Source organism: Toxotes jaculatrix, chromosome 5, assembly GCF_017976425.1.
Source record: "Toxotes jaculatrix isolate fToxJac2 chromosome 5, fToxJac2.pri, whole genome shotgun sequence".
Classification (NCBI taxonomy): domain Eukaryota; kingdom Metazoa; phylum Chordata; class Actinopteri; family Toxotidae; genus Toxotes; species Toxotes jaculatrix.
Genome location: NC_054398.1, coordinates 25,053,530 through 25,069,550, shown reverse-complemented (window position 1 = coordinate 25,069,550; position 16,021 = coordinate 25,053,530). Strand labels below are relative to the sequence as shown.

General features: G+C 40.5%; 2 protein-coding genes across 4 annotated transcripts in view; one reads left to right on the top strand and one right to left on the bottom strand.

Annotated features, from left to right (window-relative positions):
- cep290 (centrosomal protein 290) overlaps positions 1 to 10,970 on the top strand; it is a 31,266-nt gene extending 20,296 nt beyond the window's left edge. For all 3 annotated transcript variants that reach the window (XM_041037506.1, XM_041037505.1, XM_041037504.1), the window contains exons 34-51: positions 137 to 244; positions 380 to 579; positions 1,805 to 2,018; positions 2,688 to 2,825; positions 3,068 to 3,289; positions 4,366 to 4,488; positions 4,578 to 4,720; positions 4,815 to 4,970; positions 5,816 to 5,939; positions 7,326 to 7,460; positions 7,635 to 7,721; positions 7,924 to 8,088; positions 8,188 to 8,310; positions 8,691 to 8,860; positions 9,119 to 9,260; positions 9,817 to 9,890; positions 10,388 to 10,482; positions 10,703 to 10,970. In XM_041037506.1, the coding sequence (XP_040893440.1) occupies positions 137 to 244; positions 380 to 579; positions 1,805 to 2,018; positions 2,688 to 2,825; positions 3,068 to 3,289; positions 4,366 to 4,488; positions 4,578 to 4,720; positions 4,815 to 4,970; positions 5,816 to 5,939; positions 7,326 to 7,460; positions 7,635 to 7,721; positions 7,924 to 8,088; positions 8,188 to 8,310; positions 8,691 to 8,860; positions 9,119 to 9,260; positions 9,817 to 9,890; positions 10,388 to 10,482; positions 10,703 to 10,947 (2,664 nt within the window). In that variant the 3' untranslated portion in view covers positions 10,948 to 10,970. The remainder of the gene's footprint in view (positions 1 to 136; positions 245 to 379; positions 580 to 1,804; positions 2,019 to 2,687; positions 2,826 to 3,067; positions 3,290 to 4,365; positions 4,489 to 4,577; positions 4,721 to 4,814; positions 4,971 to 5,815; positions 5,940 to 7,325; positions 7,461 to 7,634; positions 7,722 to 7,923; positions 8,089 to 8,187; positions 8,311 to 8,690; positions 8,861 to 9,118; positions 9,261 to 9,816; positions 9,891 to 10,387; positions 10,483 to 10,702) is intronic.
- Positions 10,971 to 11,065: 95 nt separating this feature from the next.
- c5h12orf29 (chromosome 5 C12orf29 homolog) lies at positions 11,066 to 15,705 on the bottom strand. Its single transcript, XM_041037508.1, has 7 exons — positions 15,518 to 15,705; positions 14,570 to 14,687; positions 14,351 to 14,446; positions 14,145 to 14,261; positions 13,314 to 13,511; positions 13,007 to 13,176; positions 11,066 to 12,658 (listed from the first exon to the last, which is right to left on the bottom strand). Exons 1-7 carry the CDS (start codon positions 15,605 to 15,607, stop codon positions 12,473 to 12,475), a joined length of 975 nt encoding a protein of 324 aa, XP_040893442.1. The 5' UTR covers positions 15,608 to 15,705; the 3' UTR covers positions 11,066 to 12,472.
- Positions 15,706 to 16,021: the final 316 nt, after the last annotated feature.

Sequence of the window (16,021 nt, the reverse complement as noted above, 5' to 3'; positions counted from 1 at the left end):
AATGTAGTGAAGTAGATGTTTAAAGTAACATACAATTCAAATTCTTAAGTAAAATGTGATAAAAATGTGATAAAAAAATAAAATTATTTATATATAGAGTGTTTGTTTCATTCTAACTACACCTTGTTGATCTCAGGATCAAGAGGAGATGATAAAGAGACATCAGGAGGAGCTTAAAATGCTGCATCAGAAACTGGACTTGTACACGGACACCTCCCTGGACCGCTTCAAACAGACAGCAATGGTGTGCATGTATCCACCTGTGTATCTGTGTGAACTTTATTTATTTTATTTTTTTTCACTGCTTGAACAATTTTGACTCAACCAGTAGTAGCAGCAGTAAGTGGTTTGTTTAATGCTGTCTCCTTTCTTTGTCCAGGAACTGATGAAAAAGCCCATTATCAAGGTGCCAACCTCAAAGCATCTGGAGCGCCTGGCTGAGTTAGAGCAGACAGTGGCTGAGCAGGACCTCTCACTCTCCTCTGCCACAGAGAAACTGAAGCTGACCACTGCCGAGCTGGAGCGACAGAGGACCGCCATGGAAACACAGGCTAAGAAACATGCAGAGGAGATGTCAAAGTGATTTTCCCTGATGCTTTTTTTCTCAATTTGAGCCCGTGGTCAACTGTGAAGATTATATTAAATCAGAATCTGAATCCTTTATGTTTCCTTTATCTTAGTTGTTTAAGTCAGTACAGTCACGTGAAATGGATATAACTGTAAATATTGTCAGCAACAAACACGCGTTCTACAGTTTTCTAAATTGAAGGCCTTAAATAAGAGTAAAATATCTCAGACACCATCATTGAAGGGTGTAAGCTTTTACTGTGGAACAAATCATTTCTTTGTTCACTTTTAAATGGACTGACACAGAACAGGTTTAGTATTGCAAGATTCTGTATCCTTTGCTTTATCTTGTGGATTATGAAGAACTGGGTTTGAATGAGGACACCGATCAAGCTAATAATGTCAGGCAGTGTGGAATAAGATGATTTACCAACCTTAAAGCTACTGAAGGGGACACTCAAGAAAACTGGATGCTAAGAGGTTAAAAGTTTAATAAAAAGCTGCTAAAGCAAAGCAGATTAAAGAGGGCTTTCAGGGTTTAAGTGGTGCATTGGGACACAGGCATTTCAGCTACATGAGAACACATCCAATGACATGAATGGGGGTGAACACGATATAAAAAATACTTGAATATAATGCAAAACTGTTCATCACCTTCCTAAGTCCCATCACAGCAGAGGTCAGGTTTCTTTCTGGAGTTTGCTGCTTATTGTCCATAATCTGTTTATGCAAAATATCAATAGAATATTTGTCTTTTAGTTTGGTCAAGACTTTTTGTAGACATGTATGTCAAATAAATAAAATTTAATGTAAACAGTGACCTAACAAAAAGACATACACAAAAGAGAAATCCTGGATATATTAACAAAGGGTACAGCTTTCTATCCATTCAAATAATCACTTCTAGTAAAGATGGCCTTCGTCCCCATGTTCAACACTTATGTTAACATACAATTTTATTTGTATAAGTGCAGTTGCAGGCTTTTTTAATTGACCCTATCCATGACTACACCGTCTGCATACCACATTAGCTACAGATCATAAACACAAGACCACATGTTAGTCACATCTTGGGACTCATGGGTCACAAACTGTGAACTTCACCCCCACTGTATGGACTCCAGTATTAACGACCTGGCGCAAGAACTGTTACAAGTATTTAAAATGATGCAATAATACTAGTTTAAAAAAAAGTCTGACTGCTATAACACAAACTAACGAAGGGGATTTGTTGCAGGCTGGAGGAGTATCACGCTGCCCGGGTGAAAACTCTGACTCACGAGACTGAGGATCAGAGGAGCCAGATCGCCCAGATGGAGAGGGAGATTAACTACCTCCAAACTGAGCTGGAGGCCCAGAAGGAGGCTAACGTCCGCTCCCCCAGCAACACCATGAAAAACCTGGTTGAACGACTCAAAGCACAACTCACCCAGAAAGAGAAACAACTCAAGGTTGATCTTTTATCATACTAGTTTAATTGTTTAATTGTACCTTTTTTGAGCAGCCTAAAGTAGTTGGTCTTGTTTCCTTGCCAAAGCCCCCAAACTAATTTCTTTAGGAATGAGGAAATGCTGTCTCTTGTTGGCATGTTCGCAACACATGCTTTTGTTTCACCTCTTTCCAAAGGTCTGTATGCCAGGTGGACATGCAGAGTGCTCTGAATTCTTTGTGCTAATAAATCCTGAGTGAGTGTCCTCAAGCTCTGGGTTGAGATCTGTGGGTTGTCTGTGTGATGGACTGGCAGCTTGACCTGGATGCTTTCCTGCTGTTCACTTAGTATATACTGGTACTGAAACTCGAATGAAGTGTATGAATTTTTTGGCTTTATTTAGCTGCATAACAAATAAAAAGTAAGTTGATCTGGATAACAACGACAGGGTTAATAAGAGTACCCAGAGCATTTTTAATAATACATACAGTACATTATTTTCTAGTTGTGTCATTGTTCACCACATACAGAAAAAAATGTTTATCAAGTTTATACCAAGAATAAGTGTGAGAGAGAGAGGAAGTGATCCATGCAGCTATGGATGATGGTGTGTTAACTGTAAAATGAGGTCAGACCACTGCACTCATCATATTTATCATTACAGGCATCTCTTTGTTCCCTGTGTTCTCAGGCTCTCAGTAAGGCTCTGTTGGAGCTGCGGGCAGAGATGATGTCTGCTGCAGAGCAGCAAGTCATAGCCAGTGCTGCACAGAAAGAGGAGAGTCTCAATGTGCAGATGTTGATTGACAGGCACACCAAAGACCTAAAGGTGAGACCCCCGCATCATCAGAACAATTGTTGTTCATGTTTATGTTATATTTCATTACTGACATTTAGGGGAATAAGATAATACCAGGCTTTGGATACACCCACAGTACTTGTTAGTAGCATCGCTTCTCTGATGGTTTTGGACTTTTCATGGAATTTGTTTTCATTAGGAAAAATATAGAATATCTCCAGACTCATATTTCAAATTGAAAAAGACCTTGAAAAAAGACCTCTTCTCCAAAGATGCGGGTGCAAGAACTTAATGAAGAACTTCAAGCTGCAAAAGAGTCTGCCAAGGCAGCCAGAGGTCGGGAGAACACCCTGAAAGAGGAAGTGGAGTGCCTGAACCAGGACCTCCAGAGAAGTCAGAAAACCCAGAGACGCCTGCAGACTGAAAAGGAGGAGAGGGAGCAGGAAATCCAGGAGGTTAAGCAACAAATGAAGAGGCTCAGCAGTGCTCTTCAGGTTAGTGTCTCTAAGAAGGTTTTTAAAGGAGCATGCAGCTTGCTTTGATTTTGATCTGGAGGTTATTGTTATCGCTGTTGTTATTGTTACAGAAGCTGTAGAGTGATACAGCTATAGGGGAAAATGAGACCACTCCAGATTTGTCCTTGTGAACGCTGCGTGAATCAAGTCATGTACAAGGTTATCCTGGAAGAAAACTTACTTCCCTCTGCTCTGACAATGTTCCCCAACTCTGAGGAATGTTTTTTTCTAGCTGGACAATGCTCCATGCCCCACAGCCAGGTCACCACCACCACCACCATCAGATCAAGGCCCTTTCATGGTCAGCCCAATCTCCAGACCTCCTGAAAACCTCCAGAATGTGATATAGGGGCAGATGGATTGTCATCAAACAAAGCCGAGCTGTCTGAATTGTTGTGTCAGGAGTTGCATAAAGTCACCCAGCAGCTACATGAAAGACTGGTGGAGAACGTGTCAAGACTCACAAAAGCTGTGATTAAAAATCAGGGTTATTCCACCAAACACTGATTTCTGAACTCTCCGTAGCTTAAAATATTAGTATTGTATTGTTTAAAAATGAATATGAAGTTTGTTTTCTCTGTATTATTCAGTGTCAGAAGGTTATTTTACTTAAACGCATACCAATAGATAGAGAAACTGATCATTTTGCAGTGATCGCTTAATGTTTCCAGAGCTGTATGCTCAACAAGAGCCACATGACTCAGTTACTATCAGCATAACATCATGTGGACAAGTGACAAGAATCCTCTGACCCACGGCAAGACATGCAAACCCTACTGGGTTCCTCCACAGCAATTTTTTTTAAAAGATCGAGGAATGCATCAAGAATGGACTCTCACATTCCTCTAAGATTTAAGATAAATTCTTCCAGTGAATGTCAGAGCTGATTCAATTATTTAGGTATTTTCAGGTGTGTGGCCAAATCCCCCTCATATCTTTTGACATGATGCCATGTGGTATGACCCTAACCTTTGCATTGCTAGAGTCTTACTTTTCTCATTGAATCCATGCAGAGAAAAGTGAGGTGCTATCTAAATCTTCTCTGTACTGATTAGAATCAACCAGAACCAGATGGGAAGGGGCCAACCATCGAGAATCTGCAGAAGAAGATCAGGAGGCTGGAGTCTGACTTGGAGAAAAGAGCAGAAATGAAAAATATCAAAGACGATCATGCAAAGGTTTGAATATCAATCCAGTCAACGTTTACTGCATGATTATATCATTAGTACTATTATTGTCATGCAATACATGTTAACTTGTCTCACAGACCAAAGAAGAAATTGTGCGGTGGGAGGAGGGTAAGAAATGGCAGGCTAAAATGGAAAAAGTGAAGAATTCAGTGAAGGAGAAGGAACGAGAAAATGAGTCCCTGTTCAAACAGCTCAGCACTCTTAAAGACCTCTATGGCAGGTCAGTGTGACAATTTAAACGGCATGTTTTCTTCTTGCTCTCTTTGTATGCATGGCAGAATTGCTCCACTCTGTTATATTTTTTGTGTACGCAGACTGGAGCAAGAGAAGGGCGCACTGCAGAAAAAGCTGAAGGCCAGAGGAGTGACTGCTGATCAGGTGGTGGGGGTGAGATCCACTGAAATGGAGAAGGAAATGGAGGAGCTAAAGAAGAAGAACTCGGACCTGGAGACACAGATCCTCACCATAAAGTATCAGTCTTTAAAGATGCTCGCTATTATTCAAAATGCTATGATTTTAGTTGTTTGGCTTATTTAAACTATAAGTGCATGGGGGTTCAGTATACTTTTATATATGCTTTAGAAAGCTGAGTTTGTCATCAGTCTAGATTCCCAAGTACTGGTACCCAATCATTACAGGATTATTTTTAGAAAACCAATTAAATTAAGGCTTTTTAATAAGTGGCACTGTTGCATTTAGCTGATTTCAGCCCTGAGGCTAAAGTGCAAGTCGTACAGTATTCTCCAAGTAACTGGATATCGCTTCAGTCTGAGCTGTAACAGCAGAAATTAATGACCACAAAATTTTTGCCTAATGTCTAAATTTCATGGAATTCTGTTGTGTAATTATGTATAATCATATAATCTTATCACCATTATTAGATACACATGAGAATGTTATGGAGCTAGAAATAGTTGAATTACCAGTGTTTAGGTAGGAATTTTACATCATTTATCTGATGTAGAGAGGAACTGATTGTGGATTTTTTTTTGTAGGCCAATGGAGTCAACAAGTCTCTTACCAACATTACTGGCCAATATTCATTTGTTACATAAACATTTTTGCTCATTTTAGCTGAATATACAGTTTAAAGAAGGAAAACCTGAGAGTAGAAGTAAATAAAGAACATTTAATATAAATAAAATATATAATAACATAATTACATACTGGAAATTACATGTATAGAGAATTTTTTTTTAAATAATTCAAACATTCTATAAAATCTGATTTGATCTGAGCCAAACTCCTGTAGCTGTGGCTCATTATAGGTCCATATAATCCAGACACAGACCTCTGTATTTTGTTGAATTTGCAGACAGCACCAGGCTTTACCTCGTGATGACGCCATGGAAAACCTGACCACGAGGAACCGCTACCTAGAGGAGAGAGTCCACACTTTAGAGAGTCAGATGTCCAAAGAGCCACTGTCAAGACCCTCTGTAAGTGCTCATCAATATAAAATAGATAATGACTGTAATACATGGGCTGGACTTTGTCACAAATATCCTAATAACTCGGACTAACATAAATACATATATACTTCTTTATTAGGGGGAGTGTAGGCTCATTTGGTCACAGTCCTTCACATATGATGTGGCCCTGTTCTGTTTGAAGGACTCTTCCTTTTACTCTATTTCTCTGTTCACCATTCTTTACTCTCTTTCTTTATGTATCTCCTTCCTCTACTGGATTTAATGTGATTCATGGCCTGTGAAGGTAAAAAGCTCCTCCTCCCAGGCATTGAGAGGGATTTGTGCTTTCACTTTTGATGTTGAGGATTGGTCGCGCAATGGGAATGATGCACCCCATCCTGCTGAATCCTCCAGCCCTGAAGCTGCTGGAGACCCCTCTGACCATGAGAGGGAGCCAAAGTGGAGCCAAGAAGATAGAGAAACTCAAACCAGCTTTGTTGGAGAAGAGGGTGTTTGCCTTGAACAGGAGCAACTGAGCCCTGATGTGGCAGCTGACAAAACACAGCAGCTGACAGAAGAAGATGATGGTGACGCTGATCACGTTAAAGAAGATGAGACACAAACAGAAGCAGATCATGTAGAGAATACACAAGACATCCCGTGTTCTTCTGTTCTTGACGTGCTTGAAGAAAACGCCGAAGAAAATGAGCCGGGGCCTGATGACCTGTCAGAAAGACCAGGATCAGTTGTGTCATCCCACGAGCCAGAGGCAGCAGCAGCAGCAGACGGCGAAACTATGAATAAAGAGGGTGATGCTGAACTGGATGTTCAAGATACAGATGATGATGATGTGGGGATCAGGCCCAAAAAGTCAGAAGAGGCTGACAAGCAGGTTGAGCTGAAAGATGTAGTGGTTGAGACTACAAAGGAGGAAACGGAGGAGGTTAATCCTGAACAGTCCTGCTCAGCAGAACCAGATGTGGAATCCAGGACCACACTGAGCAAACATCCTGGGTTTATAAGTAGAAAAAGGGACGAGCGTGTGCGAAAACGAGAAAGCAGCTCTCTTAGACATCTGAAGGTACTCCAGGCTTCTGTAGTCACTCAGCTGAAGTCATAGTGCTGTGATGGCATTTCAGTAGATGTGGCAGAGTAAAGCTCATAATACTCAGTGAGTAGTAAGTGGCTTGTTAGCATGTTGGGTGTTTTCCTCCCCTGCAGAGGTTTCTGTGGTCGTGTAGTAGGTAAATAGTTTCATGACCCCAAGCATTTACTGAAAAATAAAGCTGTTTTCCTTTGATCCCTTAGAGCTTTTGTTTTTGAAGATGCAACATCTTCCCTCATAGCATTTGTACTAATCGCACATGTTAAATTATTTTCTTAGGCTCATATGGTGTCTTTGCTTTCCTCTAGACTTCAGGACGAGGCACTGGCACTCCCTCACAGAGAGATCAGGACCTCCAAAAAGAAAATCTCAAGCTGGCCTCTGAGAACCTGGAGCTGCGCTTCCAACTGGAGCAGGCCAACAAAGACTTACCAAGGCTCAAGGTACGAATAACAGAATACAATATCAACAATATCAGTGCTGACTGCAAGATTTTTTAGAGAAGTAGTCTGACATTTATACAATACTGATTTGGGAAAATGCAACTTTTGTTTGTGTATTTAGTTTGTGTTTTATATGATTTTATCCATTCATCCATTTTTTTTTTTTTTTTACAGAATCAAGTTGCAGACCTTAAGGAGATGTGCAGTGCACTGAAAAAGGAAAAGGCAGAGGTGCAGAAAAAACTGGCTCACATGCATGGAGTAAGTTGACCTTTAGTCACCTGTTTACTTTCTATATAGTTATTTTCCCAGAAATGACTAAACACAGAAATAAACCTATACATTTACACATATGAGGTAAAATAAATTAGGCAGCAGCAACTTTCTCCATTGAAATTGAATTCACCAACCTGCTGTTCCAACTGTAGATCGTGAACATGATTTGTAATGTGTTCCTCATCAGGCTGGTCACAGTGGGAAAACAGTACCTGAACTTGAGAAAACCATTGGGTTGATGAAGAAGGTGGTGGAGAGGGTGCAGAGGGAAAACGAGACGCTGAAGAAATCCAGCGCACCTGCAAATCAAGACAAGGTCGTTGCTCTGGAGCAAGAAAACGAAAAACTGAAGGTTGTTGACCACGTCCCGTCTCTTGTCATATACTGGACAAGTTTATGTACGTCTCTGTTCTGTCACTACAGCTGACAGTACATATTGTTTTATTTTTAGGCTGGTTATGAGAAACTGAAGAGTGAAAGTGAAGCTGAGCTGAGTTCAAAACTGGAATCTAAAACCAAAGGACTGGAGAAAATAGTGATGGAGAATGAACGTTTACGCAAGGACATCAAAAGGGTGAGCACATATAAGCACACGTGTAACTTTCAGTGGTACTTTCTGAACAGAAACATCTTACTGTTGCATATTTACTTTTTTAAAAGCCGTGTTTATGACTTAGATGATACAATATAGATTCCTAATTGTAATTCTGACATTTGTGAAGAGTTGTGCAAGAAGCAATCAAGTGCAGAATATATGAAAATGTACACATCCTGTGTCCTTCACAGCCTGTTTATGATCTTAACGGCTGGTGGAAATTAGCTGAAGGTGCTTAAAATTGGGGCGTCTGAATGAATGCTGTGATGATACTTGTTTTTAGGACAGAAGTTGTCTTTATGAATACACATTTTCACCTGTTGTCTTGCCTGGATGTACGTGTTTCATATTGTTAACAGGAAATTGAGGCTGCAGAGAAACTGAGAGTGAGCAAAACGAGTCTGGAGGTGAACAACGAGAAGCTGGAGGCAGAGTTGGAAGAAACAAAGCAACGGCTTCTGGCAGCTTTGTCCAGACCCATCACAGAGGGAGCAGACAGCAAGACCTGGAAGGCATCTGTGGTCACAAGGTCAGCAAACTGTTTGTCTTATTTTAGCAGGTATTCAGAATAAATTTCAAACCTTTAACTGGGTGATGAACAGTACGTTATATATCTATCAAACTGTATCAACCAGCAGTAGAAAATAGCAAGAACCCTGTCTCCGTTACCTACTCTGGCTTTCAAAGTTGGCCTGCAGATTAATAACCTTGACCTTGGGTAGAAGCTTCAGGTGACAAGTGTGTTTTACAGAGTGTGAGCTTGTGTTTGTTTGACTTCCATGTGCAGAATGTTTGAGAACAAGATGAAGGAACTGGAGAAGGAGCTCTCCCAGAAAACCTCCACCCTCTCTGAACTCCGACAGCAGCTGAAGGAAGTGAACGCTCGTGAGGAAAGAGCTCAGACAAACATCCGACAACTCGAGGATCAGGTACAGGCTGAATAACAGTTTAATTTAAACAACAACAGTCAGGCACAGAATAACTGCGGCTGGTTTTCTGTTTCGGCTCCTGAGGGACTGGAATGTTTTTTTTTTGGATTTGAGAGCAGCCTGGTGTCAAACATGGAATCAACATTTTTTACTGAATGACTTTTATTTTCGAGGTTTACATATGACACTGTTCATGTTGTGTTTTCCTATGAAGAGTCAGGGCTGTAACAACAGCTGCATCAGTCAGTCGCTCAGGTGGGTCGTGTAGTAGACTTTGCAGTTGGAGATGAGATGCAGCTGCAGCATGAGATCAGTGGGTCAGTTGTGTCAGTAGTCTGTTGTTAGACTCTCCACACCTGGTTACCCACTTCTTTCAAACTCCAAACACCATCAGTTTGAAACACAGGCTTTGTGTTAACATTTGAAGTCTCCCTGTCCAAGCTGAGATGACCCTGATAACATAATGAAGGGTCATTTTCACGGACTCTTCCAGTAGTTGAAGTCAGTGTTCTGTATAAATGTGTTTAGATTGTTGTTATTGTTTGTCATTTCTTAGGTTGACATGTTAAAAAGCTTTCCCACCGCTGCAAAGACGGAGGCGGGACTCACCAAGGAGTTTCAGGCAATGAGGTATGTGGAGTCTTAGTAAGTCACATTCAGTCTTTTATGGGGATATTAGTGCCGGGCATTGTGGTTAATATGATCAGATTTCTGATATCCATATATGTCCTGACATGGTTAATATGTGCACAGTGACATTTAATCATATACTGTATGATTAATCTGAAAGTTGATAAACATTATAAGTGATTTATCACCAAACCATCACTGTAATATACTGTATGACCTCAAGAAGGAATTTAACTTCTGTGCTCCACAGTCGTTAGTAAGTCGCTGACTGTCACTGTTTATCAAGCAGAGCTAAAAACAGTGATTTGGTCTGAGTGTCTCACACAAAACCAAATTAGAGCAAACAAACTTGGAGAGTTTAGCAGTGTTTACATGGAGGGCAGCACTAGTTCCCCATCCTGAGCATGTTTTTTTTTTTTTTTTGTTTTTTTGGATTATGTAACTTGTGGAGCCGAAATATTGCTTTTGACAGAAGTCTGATTTTTATTTTGTTTAAGATTGGTCAACACTGAGCTGCAGAAGGAGAACAGAGATCTGAAGAAGAGGCTCAACGAGTACAGTGAGCGATATGGCGAGACATCTTCTAAACTAGGTGAGACTTCAAACGCGTTTCTTAAAACAATGAAAATGAATCTGTGTTTGATTCATTCATGTTTTCTAGTAATAATTTGCTAGTAATTTCTCACTGTCAAGTGAGGTAAATATAAATCATATTTTAAGCTGAGAAGTAAAGAAAAAAAAAGCTTGAGCTGAACATATTGTTATAAGAAACAGTCATCATGTCAGTTGTTTGTTCTTTTTTCTATTTGTAGATTACGGGAAGGTCAAAACTCTTCTGCAGGCAGCTGAAGCTGAGAAAACGAAACTTGAGGCCGAGGTCAAAAAGCTGAAGAAAGAACTGGAGAACTTTGACCCAACATTTTTTGAAGAGATTGAGGACCTGAAATATAACTACAACGTAGAAGTCAAGAAGAACATTCTGCTGGAGGAACAGCTGAAGAAGGTGTGTGATCAGTTTGGTGTAAAAGCTGAAATGCCCGGTGTGTCCATCAGTTAACTCAGGGTTACTGTGCCTACAACCTGTCAGTCTTTAAAACACTGAAATTAACTTTTCAGGTAATTTCCATCGTAGATCTCTGAGGCAAAATGAACCAAACACCACATTTGTAATCTTGTTTACTTTTCTACTCATTTAAATCGGAGTCTGGCTGTTTTTATTTAGACAAAATTTTACACTAAAGAACTTCATCACCTTTTTGGTTAAAGTTATTGAAATCAGCTTGGTATTAGTACTGATGCTCAGGTGTTCTATCAGCAAAACTTCCAAAATCACACAAAGTCCAACATTAGTCCTTAAGAGATTGAGTCCTGATATAATAGCACTGTCCAGTCATGACTTTTAGGTAATGCACAGTCTCCTTTAGCCTCTTTCATAAGGCAGCTTTTTTTGTCAATACTAAGTTGTTGAATTGTTGATGTAGCATATTTATAAGATTTCTTTATATTTGTACAGGTCTGACATATTACGCTTCTATGTAATTGTCAATAAAGCAGCTCTGATATTAATCAGATTGTTAAATAAAACTGTTTACATACTCGTTATTTGTTCCCCAGTTAGCTATAACATTACAGTATTTACAGTTTATTAAAGGAACCTTTTTAGCAGCTACAGTTGCTAAAAATGTCCAGTTGGTCATTTTTTTTACAGTGAAGGCGTATTCACATTGCTGCAGCAAAAACAGCTGTTGTGCACGGCGCCGCCATGATTGTGTACGTAGTGTGCTGCGACGGCTCTGCGTGGACGTCTGCCCCGCACTGAGCGTGGCAGAGGAAAAGGTTAGAATTTGTAGAACTTAGATTGGAGCCGCTCTGACCTCTGTAACATACGAAAAACGATTTACTTGCTTCAGAATTTCCAGAACTGTATGATAACCAGCTGGCCTCAAACTGCGACCAGGCAAAAAAAAAATATTCTCGAGCTGAGAAACATCAGCATGCAGATGCATTTCCCAAGTTAGTTAACGACTCAAACCAATCCATCTACTGCTGCCAACATTTGTACTGTAGCTAAGGTGGCAGTGTTTCGGCACAGCACCACCAGGAGTTTACGAATGGTAAATACTGCACCGACCATCACACAACGCTCAGAACAAGATGCTTGTTTTCCCGCTGTAATGTGAATACGCCTTAAAGATGTACACGTTTCTGCAAAGCAAACGGCAAACTGTCTTCAGGCTTTAAAACAGTCCACGGTTCCTGTTTGGTGCTGAAGTTCTGATCTTCCCACAAACAGAAGGACACAGGTTTGACCCTCTGTGTGACAGTGAGCCCTGCCTCATCATAAATCACTCTGATTAAGACTTTCAGCTCATTTTGATTTAGAAAACCTGTAGTTCTGCATCAGTGCACTTCAGTGGTTTCCACAGAAAAATTAGGTGCATCAAACGGTGAGTTTTAAATCACTGATCTGGAGCTACAGATAAAAACATCTGGCAGCTATTGGCAAAGTGACAAATCCTGAACAGTGTCACAGCAGAAGCTTTAGGAAAGTTTAGGAATGTTTGGTCGTCTCAGACCTGGTTTTATGGGTCAAACTGGATGTCCTGAAGCCGACTGAAGCAGTGTCCATTTAGTGTGGAGAAAGATGCGAACAAGTCCTTGCTGTTGTTGTACTCATCAACTGTCCCGTCCACATGAATGACCACCGACCTGTCGGCAAAGCACGAGTTCCCATCAGGCCACCTCAGTCCCAGGTGATGACGATGAACCTGCCAACAAGGACAGAACAGCTCAAGACCTTATCTTTATTTCTTTTCTTATTTTTCACACTAGTCTTCTAGCAGAGGTTTAGGAGAACAACACACTTACTGCACAAACTGTGCATGTGAAACCTTTAAATCTTTGCATGCAATTAGAGCCAGTTACACACATATAACTTAATCTTAATGAAATGTATTTTCTGTTTTCTAAATTAGAGAACTCTGCAGCTGCATCTAACATATCCTCACTTGCATTAGTAATTCCAGTTTCCTTTGCTAGTCTTACGGTAGAATAAAAAAAATAAAATAAAATAAAATCCTTAGCCAGCCTTAATTCAGTGCATAACCTCATCCCACCTTAATGAGTGTGCCGTCGTTGCAGTGCCAGACAATGCCCTCAACTCGGCCCTCCGGACTCTCCTGGAACCAGGAGCACAGCTGCTGGAAGTCCACTGGTGGAGGGTTTCTGATTTTAACACTCCCGTGTGACACCAGGCAGTGGACAGGCTGCTTCTTACTCCCCATTCCTGTCAGGACAGAAACACTGAACTATAGTTTACAATAAACAAAAATACTGACACCTGATAGTAGGATTAGACTTTGTATAATTCAGTAAATATTCAGGAGCCATTTTCTGTGGAAGGAAAATACAACGTCACGTTACCATAAGGGTTCCCGTTGACATTGGTTCCGATGAGCTCCAGCGTTTGTTCCATGAGGTCAGCCAGAGGAACCGCTGCAACTTCTAGCGCGTCTTCATCGTCTGCGCTGGGCCTGAGAACGAGAGCTGCCCCGACTTCATAATCCACCACAGAGGAGTGCCAGCAGTACTGCTTGTTGTCCTTCTCCACTGGAACCCAGCCTGAACATTTACAAGGACCCAGTCAATACTGCAGGTAGCAGCCTCCACAGCCACATAAAATTAAAGTATTTTTACACCACCCTGATTATTTCCACAAGAATTCTCATCTTAAATGCTTCAAAATTTCAAGGAAAAAAGTTTCAAGGTTTGTTCTAATCCCTACACTCCTACAAAACATGACAAAGTCCAGGACATGCAGATGTTTCATTTTTAAGTCGACTCGTGTGTCATCTGTTTCGGAGCGATGGTTAACACACTAACGAGCCACAACATTACAGCCATTTTAATGCTTCACAATTTTAAGAATAATATCCTGAATATCATATATTTATATATTGATACTGTCAACTGAACAGAAGGGTGAAGATCTTACATAAGCTTTTCTCTGGTTGTGTGTGGGAATCAATGGACCATGGGTAGTATTAATAGTCCTAATGACTGAGGTGGGTGATGTAGCCCTGACAGCTGAGAAACTGATGATAACTTCCATTAACTATTAAACTAATATGACCTACAATGGCAACATGTGAAGTTACAACAGCTTTGTTAACTTCTGCTGGTTAACTACCTGCTGGTTTCAGCTAAAAAGGATGTCAGTGTCTATGTTTATATTTTAGAGAGAAAGCAAAGAACCTGGAATGTGTCCGTGTTCATCAGGCACCGGGCGGCCGTGGAGATGTCTGACCCTGTGAGCTGGGATCCACGCCTCGGGTACGGTCTTAAAATCTTCCTCTACGTTCCACGTGAAACCTGAAAAGGAACACGAAGACAGTAAAACGTGTCCGGTCTGTCTGCGGAAATGTTTGGACACATGATGCAGAAACAAACGGGACAAAGACCTTTACAGCTCCTGTGAGAGTGCTGGTACTTTTTGAACCTCTTCTCTGCTTGTTTGTTGGGTTTCCTGTCGAGTCGAGCCCAGAGGTAAGGCTGCCCTACAGAAGAAAGAGATAAACCGTTAGATCACTGCTGCAACAGACACAACACTTACTATTACCAAGTATTCAACATAAACACAATATGAAGCATTTGAAAATAAAGTCCTGTTAGATACTCACCTTTATAAATTGTAACATAACAGCAGGTACCATCCAGTTTTTCTGTGGCAAGCGCACAATCGACGTTAGCCTCCAGAGCGACGGGGTTCACATTTTCAGTGGCAACAACCTGAAATTGCTGAAAACAGACAGACAGAGATGTTTAACCATTATATGTTTGACAGAGGAAACAAACAAAAAAAAAAGTTTAGGTGTGAAATATCAGTGGAAAATGTCATAGAATGATTTAGGTCAGTAAACTAATTGTGTTTCTGGTTTTATGCACTTTGGGTAAAAACGATTCTTTGTTTTTCAAAGAATCCTCAATTTACTTTTAGTGTCTAAAACACGGTGCTGTATGTCCCTGCACTCACGGACACAGAGATGCCATAATAGACAAACACACAGTGAAACAAAATGCACAGAGAGAGAAAAAAAATTGCATGGAAGCTATTTAAGAATGATATTTCTATTAAAATATTATTAAATAAATAGATTCATATGTATGATTACGGGGAGTGGCCTCTGTGGTCCAGGTAGACACACGTTTTATAATATCGTTTGAACCAATAGGTCACATGACTTGAAAGCTGCAGGAAAAAAAAATCATAATATTTACAGGATGAATATTATTCATAATTGAAGCTCTGATATTCGGAATTAATCGACGTAAGCTAAATGACAACGACTTTTCTACACTGCTTTATTTTTCAGTGTTTTCTGCTCTAATTCTCATTAGTGCAGATCATCGTGCAGTTATTGAAAAATAAAAGTGCGTATGTGTCACTTGCAGATGGTCCCTGACTTCATGGCCTCATGGCGGGGCCGCTGAGCTTCGAGCCCCGTGTTCACACAGCGGCAACACCGGCTGTCCTCAGGTGGTCTGGGCTGAATACGTGTTGAATAAGGAACCTGGAGCTGATTTATTCAGCTTCGTGTTGTCAGTGAATCAATGGCAGCTGAACTCACCTGACACTCTCGTTTTCGGGACTGTTCTTCTTTCACCTCCGTGAGAAAAACGCACGGTATCTTCTGCTGAACGGAGCCCAGGCGTCGCATCTCGGCTTGTTGTTTAACATCCACCAGAAACGCTCAGGTTTACTTTTCACACGCAGAGCAGAAATTTTAACGACGTTTCAGCATGGATGTGGAGTAAATCTCCGGTCATGTGATCCTTTTCTTCTTCTTTATTTTAGGTCGGTTGAACAATGAAGCTGCTCCTTAGCGCCCCCGTGCGGTGTGAACAATTTCCCAACTCAAATCCTGCCATCAGTCATGTTTGTTTAATATATATATACTATCAGATTATGTGTAATTGTATATATATATACACAATTACACATAATCTGTGTAATTGATTTCATATATATATTTATAGTTTAAAAAAATGTTAATCACATCTCCTCCTTCTCTGTTTAAATGTGCAAAATCTATAAATATTTTTCCATCAAGTTTAACTTCTTCACAAAAGAT